General features: G+C 43.8%; 2 protein-coding genes across 4 annotated transcripts; both read left to right on the forward strand.

Moving 5' to 3' along the window:
• The first annotated feature begins 616 nt into the window (after positions 1-616).
• LOC105923821 (fatty acid-binding protein 10-A, liver basic) lies at positions 617-1,661 on the forward strand. The gene is made up of 4 exons (XM_012859759.3): positions 617-970; positions 1,047-1,219; positions 1,361-1,450; positions 1,550-1,661. Exons 1-4 carry the CDS (start codon positions 904-906, stop codon positions 1,598-1,600), a joined length of 381 nt encoding a protein of 126 aa, XP_012715213.2. The 5' UTR covers positions 617-903; the 3' UTR covers positions 1,601-1,661.
• A 1,514-nt stretch (positions 1,662-3,175) lies between these two features.
• On the forward strand, positions 3,176-7,789 carry LOC118565378 (serine/arginine-rich splicing factor 10-like). 3 transcript variants are annotated; one of them, XM_036145737.1, is made up of 6 exons: positions 3,176-3,371; positions 4,791-4,895; positions 5,682-5,785; positions 6,538-6,709; positions 6,780-6,908; positions 7,019-7,789. In XM_036145737.1, the coding sequence occupies exons 1-6, from the start codon at positions 3,319-3,321 to the stop codon at positions 7,221-7,223; spliced, it is 768 nt and encodes a 255-aa protein (XP_036001630.1). In that variant the 5' UTR covers positions 3,176-3,318; the 3' UTR covers positions 7,224-7,789. The 3 variants fall into 3 exon arrangements, with proteins under 3 accessions (XP_036001630.1, XP_036001631.1, XP_036001632.1); XM_036145738.1 differs by having other exon boundaries at positions 6,780-6,833; XM_036145739.1 differs by lacking the exon at positions 4,791-4,895 and adding an exon at positions 5,010-5,303 and having other exon boundaries at positions 5,679-5,785.
• Positions 7,790-10,174: the final 2,385 nt, after the last annotated feature.

Genomic DNA, 10,174 nt, shown 5'->3' on the forward strand with positions numbered 1-10,174 from the left:
TTTATCTTTATGTTCTCTGTCATTTTTCTCTTCATAGAAGGTACACCTGGTCTGGCGTTCTGTTAGCTGTGACATCATCAGGGGAGGCAGATCATCCTCTATTACCATCTACCATAGAAAGTACTCCTGGGTCAATGTGAGCTTCTGTGCTTTCTGTGTCTCTGCTCTGTCTTCTCTAACATAGAAAGTACTCCTGGGTCAATGTGAGCTTCTGTGCTTTCTGTGTCTCTGCTCTGTCTTCTCTAAGCCCCAGTGGGTGGAGGCAGATGAGCGTTCACACTGAGCCTGGTTCTGGTTCTGCTGGAGGTTCTCCTCCCTGTTAAAGGGGAGTTTTCCTCTCCACTGTCGCTTCATGCATGCTCAGTATGAGGGATTGCTGCAAAGCCATCAACAATGCAGACGACTGTCCACTGTGGCTCTACGCTCTTTCAGGAGGAGTGAACGCTGCTTGGAGAGACTTGATGCAACCTGCTGGGTTTCCTTAGAGAGGAAACTTTCTCACCAACCTGGAGGATCTGATGGAAGCTGACTTTGGAACGAGACTTGAGATGATGTGTTGTTAATTGGAGCTATATAAATAAAATTGAATTGAACATGCAAACTCCATGCAGAAAGACCCCAGGCTGGGACTCAAACCAGGGACCTTCTTGCTGCAAGGCAGCAGCATTAACCACTGCTCTGGTTTGGTTTTGTGTCTCTTGTCCTAAGAGCCCAGATCAGATGTTAGTGTGGAAAAAGGTGGTAAAAAGTTCAGCACTGACGCACGTAGAAAGTGCTTGACTGCTCTGTTCTCAAAGGAAATCCCACTGACTCATAATAGGGAGCTGAAAGTCCCCGGCATGCCAACCGACAGCGGATGTTACTGTGACTATAACCTCTGAACACACAACACAACCAGCAGACATGGACTACAGCGGCACCTGGCAGGTCTATTCTGAGGAGAACCTGGAGGAGTTCCTGAAAGTCATCGGTAAGCTGACCGTTCCGTCTAAAACTCACGTTCTGTTCCTGCGTGCAGACCTCAGCCATTTCAACGCATCTTCCAGGGGCTCCTGAGATCGTCGTGAAGATGCGTAAGGACGTGAAACCGGTGATGGTGATCGAGCAGAACGGCTGGGACTTGACCTGCACCATGAAGACTCCGTTCTGCAGCAGGGTCAACGTCTTCACCATCGGCAAAGAGTCGGAAATCTGCTCTGTGGATGGCAGGAAGTTGAAGGTAACCCAGAACTCCTCCTGGAGCACAGCAGCCAAAGCAAACAGACATGCTGATGGAGAAACATCTGATAGAAATGTATGTGGAGCTGTACAGAAGGTTTTGGGTTCCTGGTATCCACACAGTATTCCTGTTCTGGAACAGTGCACCGTCAGGGAAGAGAAGGGCAAGCTGATCTGTGAGACCAACAAGTTCACGTCCGTCCGAGAGATCCAAGGCGACGAGATGATCGAGGTGAGCAGCCACCGTGAAAATGTGAAGTTTATCAGAGTTTTATTGCTCTTTATGACGTTCGGTCAAACATTTTTTCCTTGTTTTTCTCTGTTTCTCCAGACGGCCACAGCTGGATCTGTAACTTTCATCAGCAGAAGCAAACGAGCCTGAGCCGCACACGGACGACCGGATTCATCTCTGGACTCTTCACGTTAAAGCCGTGCTCCTTAATTCTGTCGGACATGTTGTAAGAATAAATAAAGATGATAAATAATTATGCTGGGACAAAGAAATGTGTTTATATATGATGTATTCAAAGTTTTAGACACGGCTCCACAGATTTTTCTTTGATTATTTGTCCAACCATCCATTGTCTTCCACTCATCCATGCCGGGGGGACACCAGGCGTTCCCAGGCCAGAATGGATCTGTGGTCCCTCCAGAGAGTTCTGGGTCTTCCCCCAGTGGGACGCGCCCAGAAAAGATGCCCAAACCAGCTCATCTGACCCGTTTCTCTGTGAATCCAGACCAGGAAATGTTACGCTAAGTTTTAAATGAGACGCTCCGCTCAATCTACACAGGTTTGATTTGAGTCGGGAACTGAGAAATGTAACGCTGCAACCATTAGACGCCTTAATTAAGCCGACTTGTTTGGGAGCCATGTCAGGAAAAAGACTTTTCTGTCCTAAATTTACTAAACTGGCACTTTTAACTGGAGCTGAGAGATTTGCTCAGATTAGAATAAAGGTTGATTTTTTTACTCTATGTTTAGAACTGCACCTCACACCCACTGTTATGTATGGAGGAGAATCTGTGATGCTGTTTCTCTTCCAAACAGCTTTGCAAACTTGGTTAGAGTGCATGGTTCCATAAACTCTTTAAAATACCAGGAATATAGGAATAAAGATCTGGTGGCTGCCACCAGAAAACTGAAAATTAATCATCGCTGAGTCTGGTTGTAGGATCATGATCAGAAATGTGGTCAAATGAAATCTGTTCATTTATATGACGTCAATTCACAACACATGTCATCACAAAGCTTTTTAGAAAGTCAAATTATATCAAATTATCAGACAGGTTGGTGAGAAAGTTTCCTCTCTAAGGAAGCCCAGCAGGTTGCATCAAGTCTTTGATAAGCAGCAAAGAGGAATAATCAAAGATCGCTCAACATGTGAAATGGTTTAGAAGACGAAGGCCTGTTTGACAAAAAGGTGGTGGGGTGGGGGGGTTGTATAAAACAAAATAAAAGGTTCCTTAGACCAAGGGAGGAACCGATGTCTGAAACATTGACTGCAAAATGGAGTTTGAGTTCGAAGCTTCTGTTGGTTTTGTTATTTAGTTTGATTAAATTATTCAGTGGAGGAAAATATAATCCATCCAAAACCATATTCAGTGTAAATTTAATTTTGAATCCAGTCTTTCCAGAGTGAAAATACTGGTTGTAGTTCATATTCAGCAATGATAGAATTTATTTATTTTTATTTATCTTCTGAGCTTAGTATTGTCATGTTAAGTTGATCATATCCATCCATCCATCCAATTTCTAACACGCTTATACCTTTTGGAGATAGATAGATAGATAGATAGATAGATAGATAGATAGATAGATAGATAGATAGATACCTAAAATTCAAATTTAATTGCATGTACAATATAAATCTTTCACATGAGCTATAAAAGTATTGCTTTTGTAGGGGGTTATACCATCAAACGCCTTTGGGGGCGCTGTGGAGCTGAAGGGTTCTAGTCGCACGAAGAAGAACCAAAAGGCGCCCTTTAACTGCGCAGTCTCCGCTTTTAGCTGTTCCGTGCTGTAGGTTTCGGTTCGGAGCAGATCAAGTTATTTCTCTGTTTTTCCCACTGAGCGTGTTTCAGTGTTTTTGCGGATAAATGAGGCCTCCGAACACGTCTCTGTTTGTCCGGAACATCTCTGATGAGTCCCGGTGAGTTTTTCTGCGCGGATTCCGCTCCGCGCTAACGGCAGTTAGCTGAATGTTAGCTTAGCAGCTAAAGCCAGCCGCGTGTTCTCCGTCTAAAAATAAAGCCGAGCGACTGTTTCCCACAACGCCGCTCGCTTTTTAGACTTTAAATGCTTTTAATCTGGGATGTAGTTTTTTTTAATTCACTCCTGGGTTTTCTCACAGGCTTTAGTTTGGAGAGGAGCTAACAAGCTAGCTGAAGCTGATGAACAATGGGTTGTGTGAATGTTTTCAAAATTCTGCTGGGACGTTACTTTAACGGCCCATTAACGGTAAATGTTGACAATGCTTTAATTAAGTTGTTAGTTACTTGTTAAAGCACATATATAAGCTGTTCTTGACTGTATATTGAGATTGTTTAGAGTCGGAGCCACTATAATATAAAGGGTCATGTTTGTGTGTTGTTGTTTTTACCTCAGTCACTTTCTATTTATTGAAGCTTAAAAATAACCAACGTATGTGTTTCTATTAAATGTTTGTTAGTGTAAAAGTTAACATTTGACATGTTTTTAGGAGCAATATTATGTTTTAGGGTAGTAGAATATAGGCTACATGTTGATTAGCAGTAGTTTCTTTTGCCTTGTTTAAAATGTAAAAAGGTTAATGTGCTATATTGCTCGTTTTGGCACAGAGGACTTATCTGCCTCAGCAGATTTGATGTAATTTGGCCCCTGTGCACAGAAAGGGGGTTTTAACAGAGACCAGGGGCCCAAACGGCATCAGGATTGGATCCGATGTAATCTGGCAGTTACCGTATTGTCCAACAGTCCGGCGGTCATTTCACTGCTGATACCGCTGTGGTTTTTATTAAATAACAATCTGTCATTGCAACATCATTTCTTTAACAGTACTTAAATAAAATTCAGGTGTTAGAGTCCAGAATGGGGTAGAATATTTCAGTTTAGCGTTAATCAGTACATATAGTTGGCTTTATTTTAACATAATTTAATTCTGAAGTGTTTCTAAAGCTTAAAGTTGCGTACATGTTTTTTCTTCCTGAACTAGAATAATAAAGGAGCTTTTTAATGTGGGTTAGAACAGTCCAGGCGGATTAAAATGTCCGTTCCAGACGCTCCAGCTAATTATTTACGTCCTCATCGCTGCTCTGCAGTTAAAACTCATCCGGGCCCGAATCTCAGTTTAAAACTGGGGCGTCTATTTCTGTTCATGCCGTCAGCGGCTTAATTTAAATGTTTAAACTTCACACGCTCTTCTAACAGTTAGTTTTTCCTAGATTTAGGCTGTTTCTGTCCTTAGACAGGAAGTAGCTTCATTAGCCATGTTGTGCAGGTAAGGGTTGGGTTCAGCGGCTGCTCTGGTAGGTGGTGTGGGCAGAATAAGCCTGACGGTCAGCTGAGTCACACTTGTATTTGCGGTGTTCAGGCCTGAGGATTTGCGGCGTGAGTTTGGCCGCTATGGGCCGATAGTAGATGTCTACATCCCACTTGACTTCCATACACGACAGCCAAGAGGATTTGCATACATTCAATATCCTTTCCCATTGAGTTGTAACCAGTCATTTTCTCTCTGCTTTGTCTTTATTATTATTCTAAATCATTTGACTGAATGTCTAACATTGCTATTTTTCTGTTATTGCTTCAGAAAATGTAAAAGCGTCCCGTTGTGGAAGCGGCCACAGTCAGTTACAAAGACCCGTGTAGAGTAGCTGTAAAGACACAGAGCCCTGCAGGATCAGAGGGAGGGGAAAGGTTGAAAAGAGAAAGTAAAGCATGAAGAGGAGAAGGGAACCAAGACAAAGCTTGGAAATGGCGGCAAAGAATGAGGAAAAGAAAAGAGGTTTAAGAGGAAAGAGCGAGCAGGAAACCCAAGTCTCTCTGGGAGTCGGTTAAAGAGTGTAAAGATCAAGATGAAGTTCAAAGTCAAGCATGGCCAAAGGTAACAAGTCTGAATTATTTTGTATCCTCCCAAAACGAACCCGCTAATCTGACATGATACCAAAAATCAGCTTTCCCTGTGAGATTGATGGCATTTTAATTTTGGTCCCAACAGTCTGCTGACGTCTTAATGTTTGGTATATTTTTACTGTCCTGATCCTGAAACGCTTGCTTCATCTTTTATCTCTACCAAAACTCACCTGAGCGTCTGTGTTGTCACTCTGTGCTGCAGTAAGTCTGTGCCATGGTTTAAACTCGTGTTCTGTGCTGCCTTCGTATCCTGAAGCACGCTCGCTTCCCCAGGAACAGCAAAGGTTCTTTAGCCCCGAAACGTGATTTTTAAACCAAACGACAAACTCAAACCTTAACTGCTCAGCATATTTGAGGACGTGCGAGACGCAGAAGACGCCCTGCACAGCCTGGACAGGAAGTGGGTCTGTGGCCGCCAGATCGAGATCCAGTTCGCCCAGGGAGACCGGAAGAGTAAGTTTGACCTTTGACCCACGGCTCTGCAGTAGAGCTGAACGATTTTGGAAAATAATCTAATTGTTATTTGTTTTCTTAATATTGCGATTTTAAGCAAATTTTTTATTTATTTATTTTCCCAGTTTGATTTATCATGTCTTTTTGAACATATACAAACAACAAAACATTTTGTTTTCTTGCTGTGCAGATTAGTTGCTAAAAGACCCGCAGCATCTAAACTACAATATATTTCAACCAAAATTGCAATTTTGACTTTTCTCTGCATTAACCACAAGCAACAAAAATGGCGTCTAAATAAAGATGTTTGTAAACAAGGACTATTTAAAACAAGAACTTTTAATGTTTCTATTAATCAGAATATTGTTCAACAGAACAGCTTTTAATTGATTTGGTCATCAATCCTTGTTGAACATAAAGTCCAACCAATAAACAAGTCTATGTATTAAACTGATTGACCTGTACTTAATGCTATGTATGATTATATAAACTCTAGAACAAGTAATAAAATTAGATTATCTCACTGCTGCAACTGTCTTCCCTTCCATGTGGAGCAAACCCACTTTAAACATTTTACCAACACCTAATGGACGCGTCTAATTCCCTGATTGTTACATAGCCAAAAATTGCTGACTCTGCGATTTGGAAATTGCGTTTTTTTAAATGGCGATTATATTGAAAATGCGATTAATTGTTCAGCCCTACTCTGCGGCCTCTTCCTCAGACTCTTCACGTCTGCTCTGCCTCAACAGCGCCCAACCAGATGAAGTCGAAGGAGCGACGGTCTCCGGGTCGGTCGTCTCGCTACGACGACTACGACCGTGACGGCTGGCGCCGCAGGTCTCGCAGCCGCAGCTACGAGCGGTACCGCTCACGCAGCCCGTCTCACGACCGCCGCCGCAGACGATCGGAGAGTCCTCGAGAGTGAGTTCAGTGGTTATGGTGTGTGGGGGGGGGTCTGCAGACGGACGCTAACACGGTCTCTGCTCCTCAGGTCTCGCGGGCGGGTCTACGGACGCGGACGAAGCCGGAGCCGTGAGGATGACAGGTGGGGTTCCCGCGCCAAAGGGACTTTTCCCAGCTCGGACTTGTCCCACATTCAGGTTTACAGCCACAAGCAAGAGTATGTGTGACACTTTCTGTTTCTAATGCTGTGGGATGACATGCTGAACCTTCTGCCAGCGGCTGCACTTCCCCCGGCCGCTTCCTCATTCAGCTCCTGTCTGTCCTCAGGTACCGACAGAGGCCGCGCAGGGAGTCCAGGAGGAGGTCCAGGTCCCGCTCCCTGTCCCCCCGAGACAACATGAACCCCGCCGCCGCCTCCCACTACGCCGCCGAAGACCCGCGCCAGGCTCCGTCCCACTCAAAGTCCCGCTCCATGTCCCGGTCCCGTTCACGCTCCCGCTCCTGGGCCGGCCGCAAGTCCGGCGGCCGCTAGCAGAACCCCCCCCCCCCCCCCCCCCCCAGTCTGACCCGCGCTGGTCTTTGTTTGATATGAATGTGACCCGCTGACCCGTTTGTAGGAAGCTCCGTGTTTTTCAGACCAGCGCCGCGGCTCGGCCCGCTTTTCTAAACATGTTTCTGTAATTTCTTCCAGTCAGAACCTAAACCTGCGGCGGCCGTGTCGGGCGGTACCGCCGCCGGTCCACCTTCTTTCCTCTCCAGTCACTGGTTGTTTTTTTAACGCGTCTGCAGCAGGTTTTCTTTACCTAACCAAAGCGTTCAGTATTTGCTGTTGGGCCGTCTGGGTCGGGCAGTACCGGTTAGAATCAGCTTCAGACGTAGTGGGCCGGGAAATGCTCAGAAAGTGTTAAGCTGTCAGAAACCGTTTCTCTTCATGGTGTTTTTTATTTTTTTTGTTTGTTTGTTGCTCCAGACGTCGGTTCTGAAGAACCGCAGCCGGTCCTCGTTTACTCCAGTGTCCCTGCATGTTTTATTCTCTCTGTTTTCTGTCTTTATTAGCAGGAAACTTTTATTTTCAGTAATAAATCGTTCAGTATGACAGACCCGTGTGGCGTCAGTTTGTGAGCTCCTCCCTCAGTGACACCAGAACCGGTCCGGTGCCTGCGGACCGCGGCGGTTCTGCATGGAGACAGCGACATTGATTTGCTGTTAATGGAACCGCCGGCGGCAGGAAGCGCTGAAATTAAAACGCCAGCAGAGGAGAGGCCATGTGTGAAATGGGACGTGCCCCATTGATCCGCAGGCTGAAGAGAACCGAGCCGGTCAGAACCGCGCCGGCGCCGATCAGAGATGGAAGCTTCTTCCTGTCCCGCCTCCTTAAATCCTGGATGAAGCAGAATATGTTTCTATAATTTATCTGTTTTTTCACTTAAAAGATCTAAAAAATCCATAATTCATCAGAAACATTGATTTTATATGAAATTAGACAAAAGGGAATTTATTACAGACCAATTTAAACCCATTTTGATGTACCTAATGTACATGAATTTATTTCAGAAAGAAACTAATTTCACATTAATATTTCAAGATGTACTTCTTGGAAAAAAAAAAAAACTTTTGGAGGTTGAGTGAAAGGGAAAAGGTGATTTAAAAAAAAAAAAAAAGTACATGTATGACCATAGATTGGATGGGATATAAAACCTGTTCCAGAGTCAGAGTTGTAGACCAGGGACCCCAAACCTTCCAGCCTGCGGCCCCCAGTAACCAGCGGCCCCCTTTGGGTGTAAAATTAAGAGTTTTTATAACTAAAACAAGTAATGTGGTCCCTCTGAGGTAAAACAAGGAATTTTGTAAAATTCTATTTTGGTGTCGATTTAACAAATGGGAAAATACTAAATTGTCAGCATCAAATTATCTGATTTCAGAAGATTAATGATGTGACTTTATTCTAATGTTACTTATTTTTGCAGTTATTCATGCTTGTATACCTAATAATGGCTTTATTCTTATAATCTCCCCACAAATAAATCATAATAGGCCCGTCGTAGGGTACAGAAAATCAATTATTGTCCACATTTCCCTGAAAAACTTGGATTCTCTGATGTCAAAAAGTCATAATAGAAGGGGAAAATGCATAATTTCCTCTGATTAAAGGCAAATATTTGCTATATTAAAACTATATTGTCTAACAGAACTTGTATACTCGTTAATTTTGTACTAATTAGAGAGTTGGGGGAACAACCTGAAGGGAATTGTGAAAAATTCTGGGTCAACATTGACAGAAATATAAAAATCAAAACAAAGTGAAACAGAACCAGAGACACTTTGGCTGCTCTCAACAGAACTATCGGGTTATGTTTTATTTCTGACTGGATCCAGATGTTCAGATGGGCTGAAAGATGAACGTACAGATGTTAACACGTCGTCATCCAGGCTGCAGGTCCTCTGAGGTCCTGGTTTTCCACCCATGAGGTTCTGACCCGTCTGAGGTGAGCCGGCCCAGCCGGGCCTCCGGGCTCAGCCAGCAGCTGGGAGCACGTTCACCTCTGATGACCGGCAGGCTGCTGGTCCATTCGCCATCGACCGCTCTGGTCCAGAACAGCCAGCGCTGGCAGGGATCAATCTGCTTCAGTTCTGACCCAGCAGACCGCCGGTGGACGATGAGCTCGTAGGACATCAGCAGCTCAGTTCTCACTTTTCTCATCGAGGATGACGGGTGAGTTGGTGTCTGGTGGCCTCAGTTTAGGAAAAATGTTCCTAGAGTTTAAATTTAACTGCATCTAAAATCTGCTGCTGAAGGAATTTATCAGAAAGTCGCTGCTGGTACCGACCGGATCCGTTAGAGATGCTGGGATCTGTTGCATGGTTTCAGTCAGAGGACCAATTACCTGATCCTGCTTTTTAATGTCCATCTTTTCTGTTAAATGGCTTCACCATCAACATTTTTATAAAGTATAGGTTTGCTGGCAGCTTTTTAACAGGTTTTACTTTTTTAATGACAGTTTTCATACTAAAGCTTTAAGTTTTTAATGACTTTTCTGCTCCAGGGTTTATCACCACATTAATAAAAGCAGAGCGGCGTCACATCATTGATCGTAACAGTTCAGAGTAACCACAGTCAATTTAAATGAGTCTTTTTCCTGAGCTCACCATCATTATAAAAAATATTAATATTATTATGAAACCAAACCTGTTATGAGGGTCTGACTGTAGGGTAACATATTCAAATGATGAGAGGTATTAATATTTCTATGAAATATTAATTTATTCAGCTGCTGCAAAGCCAGAGAACCCCCAACTAACTTTAAATCTCTGGTAAGAAGTGCTGGTACCCGGGACCGGAGCTGGTTCTGTGATCTGTGGGTCATTATTTAACCTTCTTTCAAATGTGAAGCTTGAAAACTTATTCCAACAGTTTTTATTCTGATTTATTTTCCACTGATTTAATCATGTAAAGCACTTTGCGTTGTCCTTGTAGTGAAATGT

The sequence above is a fragment of the Fundulus heteroclitus genome, chromosome 13, assembly GCF_011125445.2.
Source record: "Fundulus heteroclitus isolate FHET01 chromosome 13, MU-UCD_Fhet_4.1, whole genome shotgun sequence".
In the NCBI taxonomy this organism is placed as follows: Eukaryota; Metazoa; Chordata; class Actinopteri; order Cyprinodontiformes; family Fundulidae; genus Fundulus; species Fundulus heteroclitus.

Coding starts and splice junctions, on each gene's coding strand:
- LOC105923821 (XM_012859759.3), top strand. CDS start 904: ATGGACTACAGCGGCACCTGGCAGGTCTATTCTGAGGAGAACCTGGAG. Junction 971..1,046: donor GGAGTTCCTGAAAGTCATCG/GTAAGCTGACCG, acceptor CGCATCTTCCAG/GGGCTCCTGAGATCGTCGTG. Junction 1,220..1,360: donor TGGATGGCAGGAAGTTGAAG/GTAACCCAGAAC, acceptor GTTCTGGAACAG/TGCACCGTCAGGGAAGAGAA.
- LOC118565378 (XM_036145737.1), top strand. CDS start 3,319: ATGAGGCCTCCGAACACGTCTCTGTTTGTCCGGAACATCTCTGATGAG. Junction 5,786..6,537: donor CGCCCAGGGAGACCGGAAGA/GTAAGTTTGACC, acceptor CTGCCTCAACAG/CGCCCAACCAGATGAAGTCG. Junction 6,710..6,779: donor CGATCGGAGAGTCCTCGAGA/GTGAGTTCAGTG, acceptor TCTGCTCCTCAG/GTCTCGCGGGCGGGTCTACG.